A 27,915-nucleotide genomic window follows, 5' to 3' on the forward strand; every position below is an offset into this window, starting at 1 on the left:
CAGAGGAACAGGGAAAGGCATCTGCAAGCCAGGAAGAGAGGCTCAGCAGAACCTGATCATGCTGGCCCCCTGATCTTGGACTCCCACGCCTCCAGGATTGTGAAGAAATACATTTCCATTGTTTAAGCCATCAAGTCTATGGTATTTTGTCATGACAATCTGAGCTAAGACAATCAAACAGGTGACAATGGGCACCAGGAGACTCCATCAGACCACTGAGGGCACTACACAGTTGAAAACAGAAGTGGTCTGGGTGCTGAGGCCAGTGTTTAAGGGTGAGAAACTGAGAAGGAATCAACAAAGAAGGTCTAAGAGGAGTGGCTGGTGATAATGAAAGATGGCTGAGAGTGAGAGGTGTCCAGGAAGCTGGGAGAAGCTCGTGTCTTAAGGATAGGAAGTCGCAGCCTGCCGAATGCTGACAAATCAGATGAGAAAGGGCTGAGGAACACAGGGTGGTCACTGGTGACCTTGACCACAGCTGCCTGTATGGAATAGTGAAGTTTGGAATGGACAGGTTCAAGAGAAGCCACAGGAGAGGAACTGGAGACAGTGCTAACAGAGAACTTTCTAGCCATGCTGTCACATAGCTGGAAGGGGATATTGTTAAAAAAAAAAAAATGGGAGAGCTCAAGCTAAAGCATTGGGTAATCCAGTCTCAAAATAGTCTAAAAGGATTGCGGAAGACTGGCAGGCAAGTCAGATGAGACACGGCTCAAATGCCATCAGTAATACAAGACATATTTTTTAAAAGATTTCAGATTTTTGTTTTCGACCAAAACATTTTTGTGGTATTGTTACAATCTTAATGGAAAATTATAACAAACGTAAAAAATTGCACTGGGTCTTTTCTTTCAGAATTCTGCAGACACAAACAACTTTTGGTCACAGTGGTATCTGGCAATCTAGCTAAAGCTTGTTTCTACACAGATATCTAATCTACCCTTGGCGATGACTTTCTTGTTTATAAGTCATGTTCTGTGCATGGGTTGGATGTTACCTCCGTGATCTCTGTGGTATGCTTGGCCAGAAGCAAAAGCATCAATTTCCATTAGCAACTTCCTACTGATAGTATCTAGTCTCCAAATTCTAAAGAGAAACTAAAAAAAATTCAGTGCTCACAGCTAGACTCAAGGAAACACCCTAGTGTCTGTTTAGATGTGAGATGTGATGCAAATGGAAAAATAATCACATTGGAGTTTTCATTTTCCATTGTTTTCTTTCTCTCTGCCCGAATAGGCTTGCCTAAGATTACTGAGTGATGCTTGCAAATATGATGGAAAAGGCTGTCCCAATTTAAGAAAATCATATTTGTGTGTATGTGTATATATTTGGAGATGTGTGTGTATTTATATATATAAATACATATATATGCATATACACACAATTTCTCCTAATAAACAGTTGAGTAAATTATACATATGATGAAAGAATTCACCAAGCATACCCTTTTAGTAATTAGTATTCAAATGCACTTAAAAATCACAATTATAAATTATTTAACCAAGAGTCTTGGGACCATAAGTGAAATAAAGGAGGTAAATGAATCCATTTAAAGCTAAAAGACAGGGCCTTCCCTGCTGGCTCGGTAAATAATCCATCTGCCAATGCAAGAGACTCAGGTCTGATCCCTGGTCAGGGAAGATCCCATATGCTGCAGGGCAACTAAGCCCAGGCGCCACAGCTACTAAGCCCAGGTGTCACAAGTACGGAAGCCCATGAGCCCTCGAGTCTGTGCTCTACGACAAGAAGAGCCACCCCAATGAGAAGCCTGCACCCGCAACTAGAGTGGCCCCCACTGGCCACAACTACAGAAAAGCCCGCCAGCAGTGAAGACCCAGCTCAGCCAAATAAAAAATAAAAACTTTTTAAAAAGGTAAAGATTCAGTAACAATTCAGAACAACAACAAAAAAATTGTCTTGTATGCTTTCCTTACTTTCCAAAATATTTGTCATTTATTCTATTCAGTCTCCTTGAGAGTTAGGCTGACCTCTTTGCATCCTTCTGTATACTTTGCATTCAGTAGGTACTCAGTAGTACACAGCAGGAAACTTTAAAAATGTCTTCATTTAACTAGAAAAAATATTGATCAATTTGAGAGCAGAAGCTTTCTCAGGAACAGGTTTATTGAAGTGTGGCTTACTTGACTAACATCAGGTGGAATTTCAGCCTTAATTTGACCTGACACATTCATCTGGCTGATACCTTTATTGACTTCAGTTCTATTGATACTTTTTTTCAATAGAGGGTCCCTCTCTTAAAGAGCAAATTTTATAAAAAGAGTTTAGTAATGAGTCTTGTATGTGCCAGAAGGCATTTAGAACACCTCATTCACAAAAGAAAAAAAAACAAGCTCAAAAGACTTGGAGAAGCAGATAATTTTAGTACTTTGGGGGGAAAAGTTACAATTTGCCAATAAAGAATGGAAGGAAGAGAAAGGCTTTTAGGCTGAGAAACAAAATTCAGGGTTATTTAGTTTCTAATTCTTATGCCAAATCTGCTGTTTCAGATGGCCTCTGTCAAATCATTTAATTCTTTAATTTGCTCATCTGAAAGTTCCATAAACCTGCAATTCCTCAAATACTACCCAATTACTTTTGGCTGTTTGGTTTTCAATTAATCTAAGGGATGGGACATAAGTGATAGAGAACATCTCCAAACTTTAAAATCAAAGTTCCTTTTTCAACATGGAGGTAATACAAAAATAAAACTGTACATTGTTACTATTAACAAAGACCCAAGGCATCTGCTGATGTGGCTCCAATAAAACTTTGCCATTAAAATATTGCCTGATCTGAAAGTTAACTAATTCTTTTTTTTTTTTAACAACTTTAGGGCATTGCCTGGTGTTCCAGTGGATAGGACTCTGATTTCACTGCTGAGGGCACAGGTTTGATCCCTGATGGGGGAACTAAGAGCACCAAAGCAGTGCTGCGGCTGCTGCTGCTAAGTTGCTTCAGTCGTGTCTGACTCTGTGCGACCCCACAGACGGCAGCCCACCAGGCTCCCCCATCCCTGGGATTCTCCAGGCAAGAACACTGGAGTGGATTGCCATTTCCTTCTCCAATGCATGAAAGTGAAAAGTGAAAGTGAAGTCGCTCAGTTGTGTCCGACTCTTAGCGACCCCATGGACTGCAGCCTACCAGGCTCCTCCGTCCATGGGATTTTCCAGGCAAGAATACTGGAGTGGGTTGCCATTGCTTTCTTTGCCAAAGCAGTGCAGTGTGGCTGAAAATCCCCCAAAAGCAAACAAAGGCCCCCCCCCGCTCCCAGTTTTATGAGAGCAAAGAACATACAGTAAATCGTACATATTTAAAATGTACAGACTCCCTGGTGGTACAGTGGATAAGAACCCGCCTGCCAATACAGGGGACACAGGTTCGATCCTTAATCTGAGAAGATTCCACACGCCATGGGGCCATGAAGCCCTTAAGCCACAACTACTTAGCCTGTGCTCAGGGCCCTAGAGCCACAACGAGAGAAGCCACCACCACAATGAGAAGCCCACAAACCTGCAACTGGAGAGGAGCCCCTGGTCTCTGCAACGAGAGAAAGCTCACACACAGTAATGAAGACCCAACACAACCAAAAATAAATAAATAAATTAAAAAATAAAACGTACAAAATGTGGTAAGTTCTGATATATGCCTATATCCGTGAAACATTCACCACGATGAGGATAACAAATATCTAGTTGCTGCCAAATGTTCCCTCATCCTCTCTGTGATGCTTGTCATACACCAAACAACCACTGATTTCACTGCAGCAGTTTTTTGAGGATGGAACCCTTTGTTTATAGCTGTTTGTGCAAGAAAAGAAACGTGCCCCCCCCCCCCGTTGATTCCTACTTCTTAATAAGCTAGTGCATGTAAAAATGCATTCAAATATAAACAACCACATCACCTACTCCAGTTCATTAATGTATTCAACACATATTTATTGAGCATCTAACTATATGTAGGTTCTATATTAAAGCTTGAAAATACACCTAACAAAATGAGACATCCGCTCTCTCGGATCCTTTATGAGAGTCAGAGAGAGACGGGTGCACCAGTAAACACACAAGCATGTACTACATCAGGCGGTAATGATGAACGGTCCCCGAATTAAAATGGTTTGACTTATGTTTTTGACTTTTTGATGATGCGCGAGTACTATTTGTCCAGTAGAAACCCAACTTCAAATTTTGAATTCCGATCTCTTCCTGGGCTAGACACGGTAGACAATCTCCTGTGACGCTGCCGGTCAGGCATGTGACCAGCGTGACCAACCAAGATACTTACAGCTGTTCTAGACCAGACAACCATTCCGTTTTTCACCTTCAGCACAGTATTCAATCAATTACACGAGATATTCAAACTGTATTATAAAACAGGCTTGCCGTTAGATGACTCTGCCCACCTGTAGGTGAACCAAGTGTTCAGAGTACGTGTAAGGTAAGTTAGGCTAAGCTATAGTGTTCAGCAGGTTAGATGTGTTAAATGCATTTTCAATTTATGATATTTTAAAGTTATCATGGGTTTATCAGGATATAATCCCATCATAAGCCAAGGAAAATCTGTAGTCCACTGTAAGGAAATAAGGCAGGATATGGTAAACCTAACGGCAAAGGAAATGATGTTTCAGAGACGGTGAACCCACTTCAGATAAGGTGACTTGTGAGTAAAGACTGAATGAAGGGACTTCCCTGGCAGTTCAGTGATTAAGACTCCACCCTTCCACTGCAGGGCACACCTGTCTGATCCCTGGTCAGGGAACTAAGATCCCTTATACCATGCTTTGAGGCCAAAAAGAGGAAAAAAAAAAAGATTGAATGAAGGAGCCACTCTTCTCACAGATGTCTAGGAGACGAACATTTCAGAAAATATAAATATTGCTTGGGTAGCAATAAACTCGGAGAAGGCAATGGCACCCCACTCCAGTACTCTTGCCTGGAAAATCCCATGGATGGAGGAGCCTGGTAGGCTGCACTCCATGGGGTCACTAGGAGTCAGACACGACTTAAGCGACTTCACTTTCACTTTCATGCATTGGAAGGAAATGGCAACCCACTCCAGTGTTCTTGCCTGGAAAATCCCAGGGGTGGGGGAGCCTGGTGGGCTGCTGTCTATGGGGTCGCACAGAGTCGGACACAACTGAAGCGACTTAGCAGCAGCAGCAGCAGCAATAAACTAGGCTGTTAAAGGAACTACCAAGAGGTCAGGAGCTGCAGTGGAGGGATGAGAGCAGGGGAGCAGAAGATGAGCCCTAATGGGGATAAACTTGAACTTATCCAGAGGGCGGATGGCCTGGACTCTGAACAGATGATGGGTTATAGAGTACATGGAGCAGAGGAGTGATGTGATGCAATTCAGGATGACCACTCGGGTTGCTCTATGGAGACTGTTGGTGGCAAGAGGGAAAGCAGGAGGCTACTGCAATAGTCCTAGCAAGAGGTACTGGTGGACGAGGAGCAGAAGCAGTAAAAAAGTGGTCAGGTTTTGGATATATTTTGAAGATGGGCTGATCGCTCAGGATTTATTTGCCTACAGTGCTTTGAAGAAACACTTAATAATAATCCCAACTATATAGTAATTAGTATGGTTCAGGTATTATATTGAGCAATTGGAAAAGACTCTGATGCTGGGAGGGATTGGGGGCAGGAGGAGAAGGGGACGACAGAGGATGAGAAGGCTGGATGGCATCACCGACTCAATGGACGTGAGTCTGAGTGAATCCAGGAGTTGGTGATGGACAGGGAGGCCTGGCGTGCTGCGATTCATGGGGTCGCAAAGAGTTGGACACGACTGAACGATTGAACTGAACTGAACTTACTCCTTACTACAACACTATGAAGCAGATCTGCTTTTTATTTACAAAGACACTGACACACAGAACAGTTGGGTAGTTTGACCACATCACATAGTGGTAGATGACGGAGCTGGGTTGTGATCCAGAGTAATCTGACTTCAGAGTCTGTGCTTTAACTATATGCTATCTGACTTCTCAAGGGTAATGTATAAGAGCATTAATAACTAGGTTGATCCAGGTAAGCCTTATGGAACCAAAAAATTGAGAAAAAAAATTTTAATGGTCATTCATTGAAGACTCAGAGTGTCAAACAAAAATTTCAGAAACAACTTCTCTATCTTTTGTGACAAAGAAGATAAATCAATTTTCTGTAGAGCCACTTTTTGTAGGTCCACTCAACCAACACTCCCTGGTCATTCTTCATGACCATGGCCATGTGAATGGTGAGTGCTGTTAAGACTACGCTGAAGGTGGCCTTTTGGAAAAGTACTGACTCCAGAATAGGACTGGACATGAAGAATCAGAGCATCAGGGTCACGGTTGCCTGCTCTTTGGGGAATTCTTTCTGGTACTTTCCTTTTGTTCTTGCCTTACTAAAAGTATATTCATTTATCAAGGGCACAACATACACCCATGGCTCCCCTTTTTTAAATCATCACTATATATTTCTGGAAGATATTCTGCTTTTCATAACCATCTCTCTAGTGTCGATGTTGTTGTTGTTTTTTTCCCCTCAAATATCCTGAGAAATGGGTCAAGATTTAATAGATGAGAAAACTAAAGCCTCAGGAGGAGGCAAGGTTTGTCCAAGGTCTCCCAGGGGTTCCATGACACAGCTGGGATCAGAATGCTCCTGAGGTTTTTATAGATGGTGGTGAGCTCAGCCCATGACAGGTGTTTCTGTTGCTTCACCAGATAGAGCTGTTGTAGAGGAGCCAGCACACACACTCTGAAGTCTGTGCACAGAGAGGTGGGCGATCATACATGTTTTCAGAGTCTGGGGCTACATTTTGCTTAATGCTCTATTTGGGCTTACTTCAAGAGTTCCTGCCAAGGCAGAAATCTGTACACATTAAGGAAAGTTGGATGGTTCAATAGTACACCTGCTTATAATTCTAACTTCAGGAAGCAACACACTTCAAATCTTCTCCCAGTACATTCACCGGAGTCATCCTAAGTACAACAGATGAGGCATAAAATCTTTTATGAGCCAGTAAATAGAAGCTTCTGCCGAACAATGTTTCAAGTGAGATAAAAGTACTCCTTCTTTTCAGTCCTATAAAATGGAAAGCTTTAGTCATTTATTCCAGACCAAAAAAAAAAAAAAAAGGAGAAAAAGTTTGCTAGGTCAGAGATGAATCTTCAAGGTTTCTTTTTTTCATAGCTTTCAACAAACAGGAAAAACTAAGCCCTAACGCCTCTTTCTTAACTATCCGTTACCAACCTGTGTGTGTGTGTATTATCCCCACAGGCTCTGTGATTGGGTGTGTGAAAAGGTATCTTAGAACACTTGGGCTTCAAGATCAATTTTAGCATCAGAAGAAACAGAAACAAGATTTACAAATGGGAAATTAACCAACAGTCAGATAGATTTGTGGTTTTCTTTGATCTTCAAAATATCAGCTTTTTCTCGTCCATGCACAACAAGATAAAAAAACGGTATGCCTAATGCTCGTAGCTTTATTGGGAAAACACTAAATGTGAAAGTTAACTGATGCTCTTTGCTCCTGCAGGTAACACAGCTAGTTGAAGGATGGGTTCCTGTGATTCCCAGCTTCACAAGGGCTGTTTAGTGTTGACAAAGAAAAAGGGAAGCTATGAAAGCTTTCTATTCTGCTGTAAGTCTTGCCCATAGTTTGGGCAATGAAATGAATTGCAAGAGTAGATGTGAAAGCTTTCTGTTTTGTCCATAGTTTAGAGATGATTCATATTTCATTCCATAAAACATAAAAACATTTCACCTTCAAAACAGTGTGAGCATTCTCCTTAGAAAATTAACTTATTTCAATATTCATTATGCTCAGGAGGGAAGAATGGAGTTATAAGAACACAGACACATCAGAGAGCTCTGGGTTCAAATTCTGCCTCTAGGGACTTCCCTAGTAGTTTAGTGGTTAAGAATCTACCTTGCAGTGCAGGGGACATGGGTTCGATCCCTGGTCAGGGAACTAAGATCTCACATGCCTCGGAGCAACGAACGCTGCACGTCACAACCAAAGAGTTCACACATCCCAACAAAAGATGCTCCAAAAAGATCCCACATGTGCAAATAAGACCCGATGCAACCAAATAAATAAATAAAGACCGTCTCCTCTTATTAAAAAATAATACTGCCTCTGTCACCTCCTGCCTTTGTCACCACCTTTTATTTATGTCATTGACTCCCATTTAGGTAGGCTCTGTTTCATCATCAGTGAGAAGGGGATAAAACTACCTTCTTTCAGAATTAATGATAGGAATTGGTAATGTCAGTAGGTTTCTAGACACACAGGAGGTACTCAGTAAGTGATTTTTGTATGAATTAAAATAGCATTGGTTGGTTTAGATGTCATTCTATCTTCTCATCATAAAGGCACATCAAATGTTTGGTTTTCTGTTCTCTGAGACAACAGGAAGCTTTCTGAATGCTTTCACTCTGATCAGGTGCTCTGGTCTTACATTGTTTCTTGCTGGCATTTCTATTTTACTTTGATTTCAACTCCTATAAATAATTCATTAGAACTGATGCTTATTTACAATTTTCTGGAAAACATGACTACCAATTTATTTTTCTCACCATCACATCACATATTTTGCTTCTTCCTCCTAGGTTTATTATACTTCTTAGTAAACTGTTTGTGCACTTTTTGATTTTGAAATAATTACACATTCACAGAAAGTTAGAAAGAAATACACAAGGAGGTCCCATGCCCCTGCTTCCAACAACAATGGCATCTTACATAATCCAGTAAGAAAACCAGGCTATTGAATCAGAACCACCCACAAAGGTTATGCAGATTTACTTGTGTGTGTGTGTGTGTGTGTGTGTGTGTGTGTGTGTGTATAATTCTATGACATTGAACTGTAACAACTACCTAATCACAACACATAATTGTATCACCGTAAGAAGTCTCCCTCATGCTACCTCTTTGTAGAAAGTCCCTTACCCCTGACAACTACTAATTTGTTCCCTATTTGTATAATTTTAACAGCATTTTAAAATTATTTGGCTGCATTGGGTCTCAGTTGCAGCACGTGTCAGTTGCCCTGCGGCATATTAGGTCTTAGTTGCCAGACCAGGGATTGAACCCACGTGCCCTGCACTAAAAGGCAGATTCTTAACCACTGGACCACCAGGGAAGTCCCTTAATACTGTTTTCTATAAACGCAATAGTACCTTGAGAGATTGGTGCCCCCTCCCCACTGTGCATGATTCCGTTTAGGGACATCCAAGTCGTAGCTGTTATCAACAGTTGTCCCTTTTCATGGCAGCAGTATTCCATGGCATGCAGGTGCCACATTTCACTTACCGTGCACCCACTGAGGAACATCTGTGGCTGCAGTCCATGGGGTCGCTAAGAGTAGGTCACAACTGAGCGACTTCACTTTCACTTTTCACGTTCCTGCATTGGAGAAGGAAAAGGCAACCCACTCCAATGTTCTTGCCTGGAGAATCCCAGGGACGGCGGAGCCTGGTGGGCTGCCGTCTATGGGGTCACACAGAGTCGGACATGACTGAAGCGACTTAGCAGCAGCAGCTTTTGATATTACAAACAAAGCTGCTGTGAACATCCATGGACAAGTTTCTGGGTGAATGTGTTCTCATTTTCCTGAGATAAATGCCAAAAAATGTCATTGCTGAGTCATACTATAAGCCTATTTCTAGTTTTAAAAGAAACTGTAAAACTCTTTTCCAGAGTGGCTGCATGGTTTTCGATTCCCACCAGCAATGTACAAATGACCTGGTTTACTGCAGCTTTGCTAACATTTGGTGTTATCGTTAAAAATCTCAACCATTCTGATGTATGTGTAGTGATACCTCTGTACGATATTTAAGTCTGCATTTCCCCAAAAGCTAACAATGTACATTCTTCCATGTCCTTATTTACTAGCTGTACATCCTTTTCTGCTGCAACGTGTCTTCCTGTATATTGGCTATTTTCTAATTGGACTGTTTGATTTTTTTTTTTTTTACTGCTGAGTTTATCATTTTATTTATTTAAAGATTTTTTTTTTTTTGGGCGGGGGGATGTGGACCATTTTTAAAGTCTTTACTGAATTTGTTACAATATTGCTTCTGATTTATGTTTTAGATTTCTGGCTCCGAGGCAGGTGGGATCTTAACACCTGGACCAGGTATCCAACCCACACTGGAAGGTGAAGCCTTAAGCACTCCCAGGGAAGTCTCTGAGAGTTCTTTATATGTTTTAAATATTACTCATTGTCAGTTATATGGCTACAAATATTTTTCTCCCAGATTGTAGCTTACATGTTCACCTTCTTAACAGGGTCCATGTTTTTGGACCCGTTTTTGGATGACGTCCATTTCATCAATTTTGCTTTTGATGGATTGTGCTTTTGGTCTCACATCACTCTTCACAAAGCCCAAAGTCCTGAATCACATCTCTTATTTTTTTTTCCTAAAGGTTTTTATAGTTTCACATTTTACATTAAAGTCCATGATCTATTTTGAGTAAATCTGTGTACAAGTTGGAGAATAACATTAAAGTTCTCTTTTCTGCCTGTGGATGTCCAATTGATCCAGTGTCGCTTATTGAAAAAGCTTTCTTTCATTGAATTACTTTCGCAATTTTTGTCAAAAAATCAGATCAGCATAATTTTACGGGTGTATTTCTAGGTTCTCGTTGATCTACATGTCTATCCCTCTGCCAATACCCTACAGTTTTTAAATCTATTTGTATTTACTTGGCTACACCAGGTCTTGGTTGTGGCTTGCAGGATAGTTTTAGCTGTGGCATTCAGAATCTTTAGCAACAGCATAAGGGATTTAGTTCCCCAGTGAGGGACTGAACCCAGACCCCCTACATTGGGAGCGTGGAGTCTTAGCCACTGGACCACCAGAGAAGTCCTATGGAGTAGTCTTGATTTCCACAGCTCTACGGTAAGGCTCGAAATCAGGCAGATTTGAGTTCTCTCATTCTGTTCTTCGTCAAAATGGTTTTAGCTATTCTAAATATTCTACAAAAGACTCCTTTGCTTTTTATATGAACTTTAGAACAAGCTTGTTTATGTTTCAAAAAAAATCTTGCTGTAGTTTTAATAGGGATTATTTTAAAACTCTAGAGCAATTTGGAGGAACCTGACACCTTCACTTTTTTGAGATTTCCAATCACTGAAAACAGTGTCTCTTCACTTATTGAGTCTTTGATTACTTTGCATACTGTAATTTTCAGCATACAGATCCTATACATGTCTTGTAAGATTTATACCTAAATATTTAATTTTCTTTAGAGCAATTGTAAATAGCATTAAGCCTTTTATTTTAGCTTCCAAATGTTTGCTGTTAGTATACAAGAATACAACTGAATTTTATGTTAATCTTGGATCCTGTGACCTTGCTGAACTCACTTATTCTACAAGGAGTTGTGTTTTATTTTTTTGGTACATTCTTTGGAATTTTCTGTCTAGATAACATGACTTGGCAATAGAGACAGTTTTATAGCTTCCTTTCCAAATGGCATGCTTTCTATTTCTTTTTCTTGTCCTTTGCACTGGCTAGAACTTCCAGAATTACATTGAGTAAGAGTGGAGAGGCTGGTCATTCCTGCCTCGTTCCCAGTCTCAGAGGGAAAGCATTCAGTCTCTCATTATTAAGTATGATGTCAGCAACAGGGTTTTTTTGGTAGATGTTTTTTATGAAGTGAGAAATTTTCCCTTCATTTCTAGTTTGCTAGGAGTTTTGTTTTGTTTTTTAAATCACATATGGGCATTATTATTTAAAGTGCTTTTTATGTGTCAGTTGATACAGTTGACATAATCATATGATTTTTTCTTTTTTTGTCTATGGATATGGTAAATGACAGGCTTCCCTGGTGGCTCAGACAGTAAAGAGTCCACCTGCAATACAGGAGACCTGGGTTCAATCCCTGGTCGGGAAGATCTCGTGAAGAAGGGAATGGCAACCCACTCCACTATTCTTGCCCAGAGGATCCCACAGACAGAGGAGCCTGGCGGGTTATAGTCCATGGGGTCGCAAAGAGTTGGACATGACTGAGCGATTAACACTTTCATCTTTGCATGGTAAATGACATTGATTATATTTCAAATATTGAACCAGCCTTGCATGCCTGGAAAAAATCCCAGTCAATGATGACTTTTTAAATACATTGTTGGACTTGATTTGCTAATATTTTGTTGAGGATTTTTATGTGAAATAAATATGCTGCTAGTTCTTTCAGCCAGAGTCTGTGAATGCTAAATACTGTTAATCTGTTTACCTGAAAACGTCTTCTTTTGGCTCTCATTCTTAAGTAATAATCTTGCTGGTTGAAGAAATATTTGTTAGAAGCGATATTTCCCCCAGGATTTGAAATATATCATTCCATTGTTTTCAGACTTCTTGCTTTCTCTTTTCAGCACAGTGTAATGCTTTAGCATGTGGGCTCAGTGGACAGACTGTCAGGGTTCTGATTCTGTTTTTGCTGTGATGTGTGTTAGATTTCACCTATCTGGCATAGAGTGAGTGCTTGGTAAGTGTTAGCTGCTATGGTGATTTCTTATATGTATGTCTTCTTCATTAGAACCCCTGTGTGGCAGTGATCCTTCTTATTCTAATTGCAAAACACTTATAGAGCCCCAATTCTTCTCACCGCTTCCACTGCTAACACTCTTACCTCCCTGCTGCTGCTGCTGCTGCTAAGTCGCTTCAGTCGTGTTTGACTCTGTGCGACCCCATAGAGAGCAGCCCACCAGGCTCCTCCGTCCCTGGGATTTTCCAGGAAAGAACACTGGAGTGGGTTGCCATTTCCTTCTCCACTCACCTCTTTACATTATGGCAAGTCTTCTAACTGGTTGCCCCAACCCCCTTTAGTCTGTTCTAAGCCCAGAAGCCAGAATACAGTCTTTAACATGGGAGCAGTGTCACTGCTCATAATGCAACAGAGCCATTCCCATCACAATGAGGACAGTGGAGCCCAAGTCTCTGCTACTGTTAAAGCCCTGCATTGTCCAGTTCCCGCTGCCTCTCCAACCTCATTCCCTACTCCTCTGTACTGTGTGACTCCAATCACAGTCGTCTCCCTTAGTGCTCTGGGTATGCCCTTTTCTCAAAAATTTTTCACTGGCTGATCTTTCTGCCTGCAATTCTCCTCCCTCAGATATAGGTGTCATTCCCATCTCTACATGCTCTGCATCATGGTGCCACTTTCTTTTTTCAAAAAAAAAAAATTATTTATTCGGCTGCCCTGCGTCCTTAGTGGTGGCAGGCGGGATCTTTTAGTCACTGTAGGTAGGCTCTTTCAGTTGAGGCATGCAGGAGATCTAGTTCCCCGACCAGGGATCGAACTTGGACCTGCTGCTTTGGGAATGTGGAGTCTTAACCCCTGGGCCACCAAGTATGTCCCTCACATGCCACTTTCTCCATGATGCTTGTCTATCCTTTTTAAAATGACAACTAATCAAGCCTCCATCTCTTCAGCACTCCCTGTATCCCTGCCCCATTTTTATTTTTCTCCTTAGCATTTATACCATCTACTCTGTTAGTATGTTTTGTTTATGCTCTGTCTCTCCCAACAGAATAGAAGCTCTAAAAGATCAGAGGTTGTGACTTTTTTGTGAACTGCACCCAGGGCTGTCTTAGTTGGAACTCCCCATTTGTTAAAAGAATGATTTTCCTGCGGCCTACTTAACATAGCATCATGTGTATTATAGGTATTTAAAATGTATATAATTAATGTTAAATTTGACTCTTTTAAAAGGGTTCCTATATTACTCGACTCTTCTCACGAAGGCAAATGAAAGCATATGAAAGAAGGCTGTCCCAGAAACACGCAAAACTAAGGGAATGCTCCCCTCCAGGAAAATCTTCACTGCACTGGCCGCATCCATCTGCCTCGGCCTCTTCGGCACAACAAGCAGCACCAATACTGGGGTGCTAACTGACCATGACCAGGGCCAGAGGTCCCCTGGAGCAGACAAGGGCTGGATGCCAATGGGGGTCTGAACTGAGGACGCTGGGACGTGGAACAGAAAAGCATGAAGTCCTATGAGAAGTCCAGCTAAGTTGACTCTACTGACATTTCCAAGTGTGTCAAGGGGTGGTGATGAGATGGAAGATAAAGATCAAACAGGGATCAAAAGTATGAATGGCACAGGGCAAAAGGCAAGACAGATCCAGGACTTCCTTGGTGGCATAGTGGTTAAGAATCCACCTGCCAATACAGGTTCGATCTTTGCTCTGGGAAGACCCCACATACCACAGATGCCACAACAAGAGAAGCCACTCCAACAGGAAGCCCATGCACCACAACCAAGAGCAGCCTCTGCTCACTGCAACTAGAGGAAGCCCACACACAGCAGTGAAGATCTAGGGCAGCTAAAAGCAAATAAATAAATAAAAGGCAAGACAGATCTAGCTAAGTAGGTTGGCTCTACAGTTTGCTGCAGTAAGAGGGGTATTCCCATACTTCTTGTGAGGGTCCTGTCACTCGTGTGTGCTGGAATTAAGTACTCTAGTTCAAAGATGTGACATTTAAGGCCCCCGTATTTTCCTACCAAAGGATGAGGACAACTTTCCATCCCCTACTGGGAGCCAATTAAAGCGCCCTCACGTGTTGCTACATGGTAATGACACATTAAAATCTTATCCTGCAGGTGAGCTTAGTCGCTTCAGTCCTGTCTGACTCTGTGCCACCCCGTGGACTGTAGCCCTCCAGGCTCCTCTGTCCATGGAATTTTCCAGACAAGAATACTGGAGTGGGTTGCCATGCCCATTCTCCAGGGGATCTTCCTGATCCAGGGATCAAACCCGCGTCTCTTACATCTCCTGCATTGGCAGGTGCCTTCTTTACCACTAGCGGCATCTGGGAAGCCCAAATCTTTCCTAAGGTACAAAATCAGTGACCCCCTGACCAGCATCACCTGGGAACTAGTCAGAGCTGCAAATTCTTGGGTCTCACCCCAAATCTACTGAACCATAAAGCCAATAAGCAGAGCCAGGCATCGGTGTTTTAACGAGGTCTCTGCTAAAATTTGAGAACCACTATCCTAAATGATGTGTCATGAGAAAGAACGCAAAAGTGATCGGCAGAGTGAATGTTACTTGGGGGAGCATTCACTGATGAGGCTGCTTGAGCACAGCTCTGAATGAAGTGAAGAGGGGGCCGTGCAGAGGCGAGGGTCTGAGAGTGGGAGTTGAACTCAGGCACAGAGAGAGCGAAGTGTGTCTAGTTCTGACGTGGCACGGCTAGGAGGCCAGAATGACTGAGTAAATGCAAGGGTCATCTGTGCAGTCTTTGATTTACGTAGATTTCAAAGACTTTTCATGGTTACCATGTGTCCTTATTTACACTGAAAATTCCTTGCATACAAGCACCAGATTTCATATATTTTCTAAACAACTCACTATGGCACCTTCAACAGCACCTGGAACTAAACAGATTCTTAATAAATGTATAACCACATGAATGCAGAAAAAAACTGAGAAACGGGCAAAACCTGTGGAGGAAAAAAATTAAGGATTTTTTTTTCCATGTTTAGCTTTATATTATTACTGGGAGAAAGTTAGCCAGAGACATCTGAAAGCCAATTAATACCTCAGAGAAATTTTGAAAGTAGAGAAGTTGGTGAGAATGTAATTTTTAATGACATCACCAAACTTCTGAGAACTCAAATTCAGATGATTACCTTCTGAGCTTTTCTTGATGGGATACAATTAAGTCACTCCGATGTGAAACAACTTTCATTTGCTAAATCTGAGGATGGCGCTTGAGAGACACCAGACAGAAAAGTAGTCGTGGATGATGACTCTTGTCCCAGGGGTTTTAAAATTTTCCCTTGCAATGCTAAGCAGCCAGGTCGAGGCACTGGGCAAAGGTGGAGCCATGTTTGCATGCTAAGTCACTTTGGTCAGGTCCAGCTCTATGTGACCATATGGACTGTAGCCCTCCACCCTCCAGGCTCCTCCGTCCACGGTATTCTCCAGGCAGGAAGACTGGAGTGAGTTGCCCTTCCCTTCTTCGGGAGATTCCCGACTCTGGGATGCAAGCCATGTCTCTTACGTCTCCTGCACTGGAAGGCGGATGCTTTTACCACAAGTGCCACCTGAGAAGTCCCAGAGGTGAAGAGGCTGGAATGGAACCCAACTTCAACAGAAAACTCGACGCGTCTAATTTTACTGTCTTAAAGAGAGAAATACTTCAAGTTTGTGACAACTGCCATCAGCCTGTCCCCTCATACGAGAAAGGAAGTGGGAGGACTGAGTGACCTGAGTCCCTGTTTGGGTTTGCTGGGGCCGCCGTAACAAAGTTTGACAGACTAGGTGGCTTCCCAACAGAAGTCTATTCTCTCACTTTCTGGAAGCTCAAGTCTGAGACCAAAGTGTCATCAGGGTCGGTGTCTTCTGTAGTGTCTCTCCTTGGCTCATAGATAGCCCTCTTCCCCAGGTCTTCACATGGTCCTCCCTCTGCACCTGTCTGTCTCCTAACCTTCTCTTCTTATAAGGATGCCAGTCCTATTGGACGAGGGTCCACTCTTATGACCTTGTTCTAATCACCTCTTTAAAAGCCCTTTCTCCTAACACAGTCACATTCTGAGATACCAGGGGTTAAGACTTTAACATACGAACTTGAAGACGGAGGGGAGGGGGGAAGATACAGTTTGGCCAATTTCAGACCCTCAGAGAGTGGCTCCAACTGGTAAGTAACTAAAGACCATCGTGGTGGTGCCTTGGGGCTCACCGACTGTCGTGCTCAAAAGCAGCTTCTGGATGGAGACTAAGTCCCCTGGTGATGCAGATAGAACCTCATTTCCAGACCAGAAGCCACTCAGTTCCCCTTGTCACAGAGCTTACCTGAGAAATTCGGATGGGAATTCACCCTTTTCTTTGCCTAAGAAGACACACATAGAAGATATACATCTCCTCTCTAACAATGCCCATGTGTTCGTCCCTCTGTTCTTACACTCTGCCTGAAACATAAAGAGCTGCCACAAATCTCAGTTTCCAGATGTCAGCTCTCTGGAGGCCACGTTTAGGATGAGGGCACCAAGGATGGAATCTGTCTTGGGTGTGTAACATAAAGCTGGCATGCATCTTCATATTATTTTTAGTAGTCCATAGAATCATCTTTAAAAGCAGGTGCAAAAAATATGTGTGGACTCATAGAATGAGATGAACATTAAGGATTATATTTTATAGTCAGCTCTGAAAGAACAAATTAACTTGGCAAGGAACTCTTAAGGGTGCAATGAATTTTGCATTTACCAAATAAATAAATAAATAAAAATAGCAAGGCACGGTCAACAGATTTTTAGGTAGAGTTTTCATGGCAAAGGGAAACAACAGCAATTTATAAATGAAATATTTTCCCCTAAAAGTAATGCAATAGCTCAACTCTTGTTCCAAGCAAACCATAGCAGAGAGTATCAGGGAACATCACCTGAAACCAAATACTTCCAACCTCATCCCTGGAGTCTAGAGTAAACAGTTGGTATTATTAGGAATTTGGAATTTGGGGAGAGATTTCTTCTCTAACTCTCTTCTGCCTTTCAAGCCTTCAATAATGACCGGGGACTACCCTGGTGGTCTGGTGGCTAAGACTCTGAGCTCCCAATGCAGGGAGCCTGGGTTCAACTCCTGGTCAGGGAACTAGATTACACATGCTGCAACTAAGGGTTCAATGCCACAACTAAGACCCAGCGCAGCCAAATACATAAACAAATATTAAAAACCAAAACAGTGACCTGCTCCTCAAATTTTCCTCTCTATCTGAAGTTACCCAGCCTGATGAGATTATTATTAGCCAAAGGCCAATCACCTGGGGAGTCAGGTCAATTATCAAGACTATATCAGCTCTTTCCATGTATCAAATGAGATCACTAGAAACCTAAAGAACCCCAAAGACATTGCTGTTCCATCTCTAAGTCACGTCCGACTCTTTGTGATCCCATGGACCGCAGCAAGCCAGGCATCCCCGTCCTTCACTATCTCCCAGAATTTGCTCAAACTCATGTCCATTGAGTCAGGGATACCATCCAACCATCTCATCCTCTGTTGTCCACTTCTTCTGCATTTAATCTTTCCCAGCATCAGGGGCCTCTCCAATGATCGTCTCCAATGAGTCGGGTCTTTGCATCAGGTGGCCAGAGTAACGGAGTTTCACTTTTAGCATCAGTCCTTCCAATGAATATTAGGGGTTGATTTCCTTTAGGATTGACTGGTTTGATCTCCTTGCAGTCCAAGGGACTCTCAAGAGTCTTCTCCAGCACCACAATTCAAAAGCATCAATTCTTCAGCACTCAGCTTTGTTTATGGTCCAACTTTCGCATCCACTGGAAAAACCATAGCTTTGATATATGGACATGTGTCAGCAAAGTGGTATCTCTGCTTTTTAATAAGCTGCCTAGGTTTGTCATAGCTTTTCTTCCAAGGAGCAAGCGTCTTTTCATTTTGCGGCTGCAGTCACTGTCTGCAGTGATTTTGGAGCCCAAGAAAATAAAATCTGTAACTGTTTCCACTTTTTCCCCATCTATTTGCCATAAAGTGATGGGACCTTCTAATAAGATGGTTTCAGACTATAGCCTTGGATTTTGAAGTTTTATGCAAAGAAACTTTCCATAAAACAACTGTTAAATAAAACTATTACATAATATAATGTCAACAATATTAAGATACAGGAGGTCTTGGATTAAATGCTCTAAATAAGGGGCCCTAAACCTCTTCTTAAATAAAGAAATTCAGAACTCATTACATTTCTCTTTTTATCTTCTTTTTCCATCTTGGCTGCAATTATAGCAATTATTCTTATCTTAATTTTCTTGACACACATATTGCGGCCAACCGGTACTTGTGTTAACTCTTGTCTTAATGATTCTTATATACTTTTATTGTTTTAAGCCAAATCAAATCTACTTTGGATGTATAGATTTATACAGATAAAACTTGTCTTGCTTTCTTTTGAGGACTTGTGAAATTTGATGAAGAGTTCTTTTTTGAATAAGAGTATTTTTATAAATACATCAGGAAAAAAATCTAAACATTGTCTAGATGTCTGGGTTTGAATGGATTTTATGATTGTGACAGAGAGAGTGAAATATTTCATACTGGCTAACAGATGGGCTGGGCTTCCCAGGTGGCTCAGTGGTAAAGAATCCTGCTGCCAATGCAGGAGACACTGGAGACTCGAGTTCAATCCCTGGGTCGGGAAGATCTCCTGGAGGAGGAAATGGCAAATCCACTGCAGTATTCTTGCCAGGATAATCCCATGGACAGAGGAGTCTGCCAGGCTGCAGTCCATTGGGGTCTCAAAAGAGTCAGATATGATTTAGTGACTGAGAACACGCAAGGTATGGGGGGACTGGTTTTCTGAAATGGCTTTGGAAACTGAAGTCACCTTTCCAGCATTTAACCCTAGAGCTCCACCTGCAGTTTAGAAATGGGTGCCCTTAACTTAAAAGGACTGATGGTGAAGCTGAAGCTCCAATACTTTGGCCACCTGATGCAAAGAACTGACTCACTGGAAAAGACCCTGATGCTGGGAAAGATTGAAGGCAGGAGAAGGGGACGACAGAGAACGAGATGGTTGGATGGCATCACTGACTCGATTGGCATGAGTTTGAGCATCTGGGCGTTGGTGATGGACAGGGAAACCTGGTGTGCTGCAGTCCATGGGGTCACAAAGAGTCAGATATGACTGAGCAATTGAACTGAACTTAACAAAAGTATAACAAAAAGTAAAGGTCCAGGTTTAGCAAGATCCCAGCTATAAAGGAGGAGACAGAAACAGCATACTCCAAGTCTTCTCCATGCCTTTTCATTGGTACTCAGCCAGCCAACGGCAAACCCTGTAATTTTTTTTTTTGGACCAAATCATGGTCCATGACCAGGCTTCGAACCCATACTCCCTGCACTGGAATATCAGAATCTTAGTCACTAGACCACCAGGGAAGTCCCAGATTCTGTAAATGAATGGTAGCTTGGGGAGGGCCCTTGGATTCCACCAAATCTATTCACCTTCATTGATGCTTTTCCTACCAGCATCCCGTCTGCAAAACAATCCTCAAGAAGTTGGTAAAGGGCACAGAACTCCGTAGGTACCACATTAACTGAACCATTTCCTCAAAGTCTGAGAAATCTATTCTAAAGTTTCAACCCAGGAATGTTAATAGCAAGGGATTTCGAAAGACATGGGACTAACGTTATTTTTTAAAGTAAGTACAAACAAATCATGAGTCTCCAATCTTTTACAAGAACATTCTTTCTTATGGGTGAATTGAGAGCCAAGAGGGTAAACCTGGATAAGTACTCTCCTCTTTTAGAGGGTAAAGGGTAAAGCCAAGTTTACCCTCTTGGTTTCTCTTTCAGAGAAACTCATATATGAAAATCCCAGGTAATAAAGGAAAATTGGGGGTGATTACTTGCATCACAAAAACATGTTTTGCGATACCAGAGGATTTCTTTCTTTTTTAAGAAACATTCTTTATTGAACTTCTTACAATGCTGCTTCTGTTTTCTGTTTTGGTTTTTTGGTTGCAAGGCATGTGGAATCTTAGCTCCCTGACCAGGGATCGAACCTGCACCCCCTGCATAGGAAGGCAAAGTCTTAACCACTGGACCTCCAGGGAAGTCCCAAAGGTTTCTTGAAATATTTCCTTTCAGTGGTTACTTCCCAGTCCCAAATATGTTTTTTCTCCTTAGCGTAAAGATCAATTCACTTTTTAAAAAACATTACCTTTCAGGACATTCATTACATCAGGAGCAAAAAACCTAAGAGATAATCTTTTGACTTACCAGATACAGCCAAATAGAAGAGCTCAAGGAACTCCTGTTATGGAAAGAAAATGTCTTCATGACTTCTCTCTTATTCTCCAATGCTCCTTGGTCTACTTAATGCTTTTTACTGTGTGGGTGGTTAGCAGTCTAACACAGCTCATTTGCCAAATGAAATCTTATATGAAAATGCAATATTTATAGTAGAGAAAACGCCACAAAACTCCAGAGCGCTGAGGAACACAGTTGGGAAACCGCACCTCCAGTTCATTCTCCAGTTCACTGACAAGTCTTTCGACGTCATCAGTCTGTGCCTACTGGTACCTGCCATCTTTTCTAGAACATGCAGGAGAGGCAGCACTATAATTGCCACAAGCACAGCCAATCAGATCCCTTGTTATAGTGAGGATTCAGCGCAGAGAACTGAACTGACTCCAGCTGGTTTAAGCAAAAGACAGATTTTTAACTGGCTTGTGGAGTCATTGGGCTGAATGTTAACTGTAGAACTGCACAATCCATTTGACAAGGGGGAAGCTTCCAGTGGTCCTGGACCACTGTGACTCTGCTTTGGAAGTCCAGAAGCTGCTGGTCCCACTGCAAGGTCACACCACACCTGTGCCCTCAGCAGAAGTTACAGATGCCCAGATTTCAGCTCTGTCAAGTGAATGGCTATGCCCTGAGACCGCTCAGCAAATGGTGCTGAAGAAAATCCAAAGCCTCCACAAATGCCTTGGTCCCTACTTCTGGAACCCAGCGTATCTGCTATTCCAGAATGATTCTGCTTTCCAGCCTCCAAAGTAAAAGAAGGAACACTAGAAGGAGACAGGAGTGGATCACGCTGGCCAGTCGCCATGTCCTCCCACCCCGCTCACTGAGTTCCCAAGCTAGCAATGACCCTTTCACCTTTTCTTTGATGGCACCCTAAAAAGGTCAGGAACGTGCTCCCAAGCTACTGACCTACAACCAAACTCCTCTGTAAATTTTAGTTTTTATACTATTACATGTTAACCGCTACCAGCACTTAAATCCCTTTAGTGCTTTCTTTACTCTGTCCAGCAATATTGTTCTGTCCATGTGTCTGAAATTCATTTCTTTTTTTTTAAACTCTCCAGGGGCTAGCTCTTCATGCTCAAATAATCTTAATACGAGGCTCACAGTCTTCACCCATAAACATTCTTGGTTTTCCACTTTACACATGGACGTTTCCTCCATCTTTTTCTCTAACCTCCTACTCACTCTTTTGCACAGGCGGGGAGATTTTGGCGGTGGTAAATGTTCTGTTCCTTAAATACTCCCAGCCGGATATGGTCCCCATCACTGTCACCAGCTCAAAATAAGAGGATAGCCCCAAAGATACTCAACGAGTCACACACGTTGGGCAAGTTCTCCCTCGAAGAGTCTCAAATCCTCCGGAGCCTTTAAAAGTCATTCTTGTTTATAGAGTCTGAGTGTTTAAGAGGAAATTTGCTACAGAAATGGCAGCACCTCTGGCTGCTGGGCTGGTAAGGAAGGTGTCCTTTCCAAAGCTAACCGTTCAGGATAGGATCACCCAAGGCATCTGGCTGCAGCGAGGAGGAAGTTGCTGCTCTGCGCTTTTATACGAGTTTTATTTTCAAATTCCTGAGGGTACACAGAAGGGTGGGAACAACTTGTGGCTCTTCTTTCCCTCACGGCTGACTGTGGAGCAGCCAGACCCCAGCCCCTGCCCGCGGGTGCATTCCAGACAGACATTTATAAGACAGCAATGACTAAAAGGAAACGACTCCATCATTAAGACCCAGACCTAATAACTGTGGGACAATTTTACACGGAAATGATTTCTAAAACTTCAGTCTATGGCAAAATGGTTTTTACTTTCTTTTGGAGATTTCCTTTCCCCGAACCATCTCTCTTTTCACCGAAGAGAGAGGGAAGCAGAAATGGCATAAATTCCACTGAGAAGAATTTCATTTGGTCTCCGCATGGGTGGAGTGTGCGGGGGACCCACTACTCCGTAGAAGTTAAGATTTAGAGGTGACAGATCTTTGGAACTTGGTCATGTTATAAATCAGAGCGCTGAGCGAATTTTTTTCTTAACTTTTCAGCTTTGTAAATCTCTGAGAGTGACTAGTTGGCTCCCAGCATCAGACAAGATTTCTGGGTTTTGCAGTCACTTGGCCCCACCTGAAATCCTGGAATGAGAAGCTCCCACCTTGCATGCAGGGGAGCGTTTGAGAGAGACTATTACACGGGCACCAGCAACGTCTCCCTTCTCTGTCCTAATCAGCGCCTCAGAGCTGTCCCATCTCTCTCTGGTACATCTTCTAAAAGCCTCTGTGCAATGCACCATGTCCGCGCTCCTCCCATATCCTAAATACGCCAAAGCACTAGAAAGGTAGGATTATTCAAGTGAAAAAATGATTAAGCCAGCAGGTTTATCTCCAGGCACAAGCTGCCTGAAGTGAAAGCAAGGTCGCATCCCCTCCAGGGAGCGGGAGCGGTGGGAGAATTGGTCCAGCCCCTACCCAGGACTGGGAAGGGCGCCAGTGACACACTGCGCATGTGCAGAAGCGAAGCCTGGGAGCCGGGCTCTCCCGCCCCCGCCCCTTCCGGGCCCCGTGGCTGGAGGGCGCCTGGATGATACCCGAAATCGTTGGGGTGACATATGGGCAGCTATTCGGCTGAGGCGAGTGAGGCACTCTCCTCAGGCGCACAATTTATGGGCCCCCCTCCAAAACTCAGTAATCAAGATAAATAATATTTTAATGATATTTTTTTAAAAATAAAAATTAACGCAATAATCCATGGAGAACCAACCATGACAAATTTAAACACAAGATGAACAGGAGTTGGGTGGGAAGGTCCTACCCAAGTTCTGTGGATTAAGAGAAAATGACATAGCACTGACCCCAAAGGAAACCCGGAACTTGCAGGTGGCTCCCAGAGTGGGTTTGCAAGAGATCACAGCTGTTTCGTCCGCAGCCTCTGAGGTCTGGGGTCCTAAATGGCCTTCATCACTGAAATGCTGGGGGACCCTGCTTCTCCCAGTCCTGCTCTCTGGGGAGCTTGCTGTTCCCATATCTGGGTGTTAAATACAGTCAGGCACACAGGGACTTTTGCAAACAGGAGGCCAGCAAGGCCCTTGGCAGAGAGATTGTATATAGACTCTCCTTGACTCACTTTCCTGTTCATTTCCTATCCTGGCTCAATTGGATTATGTCAGGAAGGCCAGGTGTGGCCAGAGGACATTCCCAGGTCGGCCACAGAGAGGCGGTGAAGGGCAGCGTCAGGCACACTGGCCCGGGCCAGCCTCATTTTCTGGCCCCAGGGCTCCTCTCGAAGGGGCAAAGTTCTCACTCCTCTCCTCTCCCTGCGTTTCTCTCTTTGCAAGCAGGAGTTGGGGAAATCACTGGCCTCAAAGCTCCTCCTGGAGCCGGAAGAATAAACACCTCCTTTGCATTTGTGAATCTGCTGGGACTTGCCAGAACTTCACAGCAAGGCGCGCTTAGAGTAAAACAGCGTTTTGCATAAGTTCAGCCGGCCCATGAGAAAAATACCAGCCACGCTCAGCAATTCCTAAGGCAAGGTTGCCTGTCCTAAGCCTTCAGCCCCGCAGCCCAAAGGCTGGCTTTCTAAGGCAGCCGGTATCTGTGGATACCTGCACTGCTTAGCGCCTGGCTGCAGGGGAAATTCCTGCGTGTAAGACAAAGGCTCCATTATCCCACAGGCACGCCGTTCCTCAGGTAAGGGGGAAGGTGCAGAAGTATTTGTTCTTCTCCTTCATTCTATTTTGCAAAGCACAGCCTATCTTTACAGAGAACTGAACCTCATCCATTTCCTGCAAAGCACAAAGGAGAAATTCCACTTCTTGGCTGGTTCCTGGGCTCCTGCCTCAAGCAGGAGTGGGGTTAAGAGAACACTAAGCCCTGTACTCTAGATGGAAAGCGCCAGCCTGGCTCCTACTGACACTGCCAGGGCCCCCGTGCGCTCCCTGGGTGCACTGCACCCTTGCAAACCCCGGGCCTTCATCGGTAAATGGAGGTAATAGGAACTAGAGGGTCTTCCCACTTCTGCAATTTAATTAACTATGTTCCTCAGAAAACAAAAAGGAGATTTTCCATGGCTTTCATCTTTCACTAGTAAAATGAGGACCCTGGATTATTAACCAAACGTGAAGGATACAACTGAAGGCTAAAAATATCAATAATGCAAGTAAAAATGGGGTATTTTTGATTTATTTTGTTTTTCTCTTTAAAAGACCTAGGACAGGGCTTCCCTGGTGCTCCAGTGGTTAAAAATCCACCTTGCAATGCAGGGGACATCAGTTCGATTCCTGGTCCGGGAACTAAGATCCTACATGTCTCGGGGCAGCTAAACCTGTGCACCACAACTGCGGGGTCCATGCGCCCCTGCACTCTAAAGCCTATGCTCCACAGCAAGAGAAGCCACCCCAGTGAGAAGCCCGCACACTGCAACTAGAGAACAGCCCCCCGCACGACATCGAAGATCCAGTGCAGCTTTAAAGAAAAAAAAAGACCTAGGACAGTGTCTGAACCCAATTCGCTCTGGTTACCAACTGTGACTGAGCAAACAAAATCAGGATACCTCCCCACATCCTTCTCCGTTCTTCAAGCAAGGCATTTGCTTGGTTTTAAGAGGCAGAATTCAGCTGTCTTCTGCAGAGGCCCACCCTGAAGCCTTCTGTGGGTTGATCCCGTTCCTGCCCCTCTTTCTCCTGACCCCAAATGTCTGTAAACACAGGTACCGAATCAGAACCTTGAGAAGGCAGGTTAACCCTATGAAATACCAACACGATTTGCAAAAACGTCTAAATCTTCAGGATCTGTGCCTTTTGTTAAAGGGCCAGGAAGAAAAAAGAAGCAAAGTGAGATAGAAAGTGAATATCCAATATGTAAAAGCAGATGCTAAGTGAGGGCAGGGGCTTCCCAGGTGATAAAGAACCCACCTGCCCATGCAGGAGACATAAGTGATGTGGGTTTCGATCTCTGTGTCAGAAGATCCCCTTGAGGAGGGCATGGCAACCCACACCAGTATTCTTGCCTAGACAATCCCATGGACAGAGGAGCCTGGAGAGCTACGGCGGCCCACAGGGTTGCAAAGAGTTCCACACAACTGAAGCAACTGATCACAAGCGTTTCCTAAAAGCGTGTTGAAAGAAAAGGCTATGCTAACCTCTTGCTAAGGCCCTCCACCCTTTCATGTGGTGGCAGGGTGAACAGCCTTGTGTTTCTGGCTTTCATGACCAGTCATGGGGGTGCTGGCCACACTGCACGTCTTCTTCCTGGAGCCATTCATGTCCTCCCCTGGACTGTCAGACGGTGGAGTGGGGCTCATACCCCAACCGTCCACAGTTCTGAAACTGGGGAGGAGGTTCCCAAGAAATGAGGCTCATTCGGCAGAATGTCCCTCGCTATTCCCTATACCAGGACACAGACAAGCGCTGCTAGCCTCTTGTTTGAGTGCCAACCCCAGCCAGTTCTACATGTACCCAGCCCCAGAGACCGCCTGGACTAGATGCTTCTTCAGCAGGTAAATCCTCAAGGCTTCATGTTAAGTCATCGGAGTTTCTGAGTACTTGAGGCTTTATAAATTAAGATCAAATTAACATTCCGATGTAGGGGTCTGTGTTCAGAAGTATAAACGCACACACGTGCAGTAGTAAAAATCAGAAGCTGCCTTTTGAAGCTTACCCAGAGATCTTTCTTTCGTCTGGTTGGTGGACCTCACCACTGGAAGGCTCGCCCGAGTCCGGCTGCCTCTGGAGAAAGGACTGGGAGTTTCTCCCTCAGACATGGCTTCCAAAGAATCAGCAGACGCCTCTGACAGATGCTCCACTGGGTCGCCCAAGTTGGGAGGCTGAGGACTGTGAGAGAGTTTGGGGCTTCTTGTCTGCAAAAGGCATTTGAAAGAAAGTGGGAAAACAGATTGTTACTACTTATGCTGAAAATATTTTCTATACCATCAAGATCTGCTGAGCTGGAAGAACAACATGGCAATGAAAAGCAGTCCATTGGAAGGACTGGATATAGAAATAAAGACCCAGTGGGTCAGAATCTCAGTTGTGCAAGTTACTGGAAAAAAAGGTGTCCCTGAGTGAGTATTCCATTAAGGTTTTTATCACTGGACATAGCAGTGCAAATGCCGATTCAAGCAAGGAGTTGAGGACAAGCTACATTACAGGCTTCCCTGGTGGCTCAGATGGTAAAGCATCTCCCTGCAATGCAGGAGACCCAGGTTCGATTCCTGGGTCAGGAAGATCCCCTGGAGAAGGAAATGGCAACCCACTGCAGTATTCTTGCCTGGAAAATCCCATGGATGGAGGAGCCTGGCGGGCTACAGTCCATGGGGTTGCAAAGAGTCAGGACATGACTGAGGGACTTTCTTCTTACATTACTGGAGAGGATGATAGCAGGGACTTCCCTGGTGGTCCAGTGGTTAAGAATCTGCCTACCAATGCAGGGGACTCAGGTTCGATTCCTGATTGAGGAAGATCCACATGTCACGGAGCAACTACGTCCTGTGTGCCACAAATACTGAGCTGCGTGCTCCGCAACAGGAGAAGCTATCGCAGCGAGAAGCCTGCGCTGCAGTGAAGAGTAGCCGCCACTTGCTGCAACTAGATAAAGCCTGCTCGCAGCAACAAATACCCAGTGCAGCCAATAAATAAAAAGAACGATGGCAAATTAGTTCCTTTTGCCAGACAAATTCTAGCGGTGGTTATAATCACAGCAGATGGCACTGTGCATATTTTTATAATCTCACATGGAAGATGCCCTCACACCAGAGTAAATTGAACACAACCAGTCCTCTAAACTCCTCTCTCTAGACTGTTTCCAAAAATCAGTAAAATACAACTGTGAGAGAAATATTTCTATCACACTTGATTTCTTCTCTTTTGAGGCCGAAATTCCATAATTTAGACTATGTCTAGTTTTGGTTATCACTTAACCTCGACAAACAGCAGAAAGTACCTATAATAACTCAGACACACATAATACATAATTGAATTTCTCGCTTGGTTATCTATGCTGTAATGAATGTGTAAAACATTCATAATTTATGTTGGTCAATAACATTTCTTGAACATATACTGAGCGCCGTGAGCAACTGAGACAGACAGATATCACATTGCCTGATGTCAAAGATTTTTAAACTAATTGTTGAAATTAGTGAAGGATAACAACACAAGATAGTGTATAATTAA

At 43.4% G+C, this 27,915-nt stretch overlaps 1 protein-coding gene across 21 annotated transcripts in view; it reads right to left on the minus strand.

Moving 5' to 3' along the window:
* The window catches only part of KIAA1217 (KIAA1217 ortholog), an 829,478-nt gene that overhangs the window by 142,409 nt on the left and 659,154 nt on the right, over positions 1-27,915 (minus strand). For all 21 annotated transcript variants that reach the window (XM_044927453.2, XM_044927454.2, XM_044927455.2 and 18 more), the window contains one exon: positions 26,402-26,600. In XM_044927453.2, the coding sequence (XP_044783388.1) occupies positions 26,402-26,600 (199 nt within the window). The remainder of the gene's footprint in view (positions 1-26,401; positions 26,601-27,915) is intronic.

This window comes from Bubalus bubalis, chromosome 14, assembly GCF_019923935.1.
Source record: "Bubalus bubalis isolate 160015118507 breed Murrah chromosome 14, NDDB_SH_1, whole genome shotgun sequence".
In the NCBI taxonomy this organism is placed as follows: domain Eukaryota; kingdom Metazoa; phylum Chordata; class Mammalia; order Artiodactyla; family Bovidae; genus Bubalus; species Bubalus bubalis.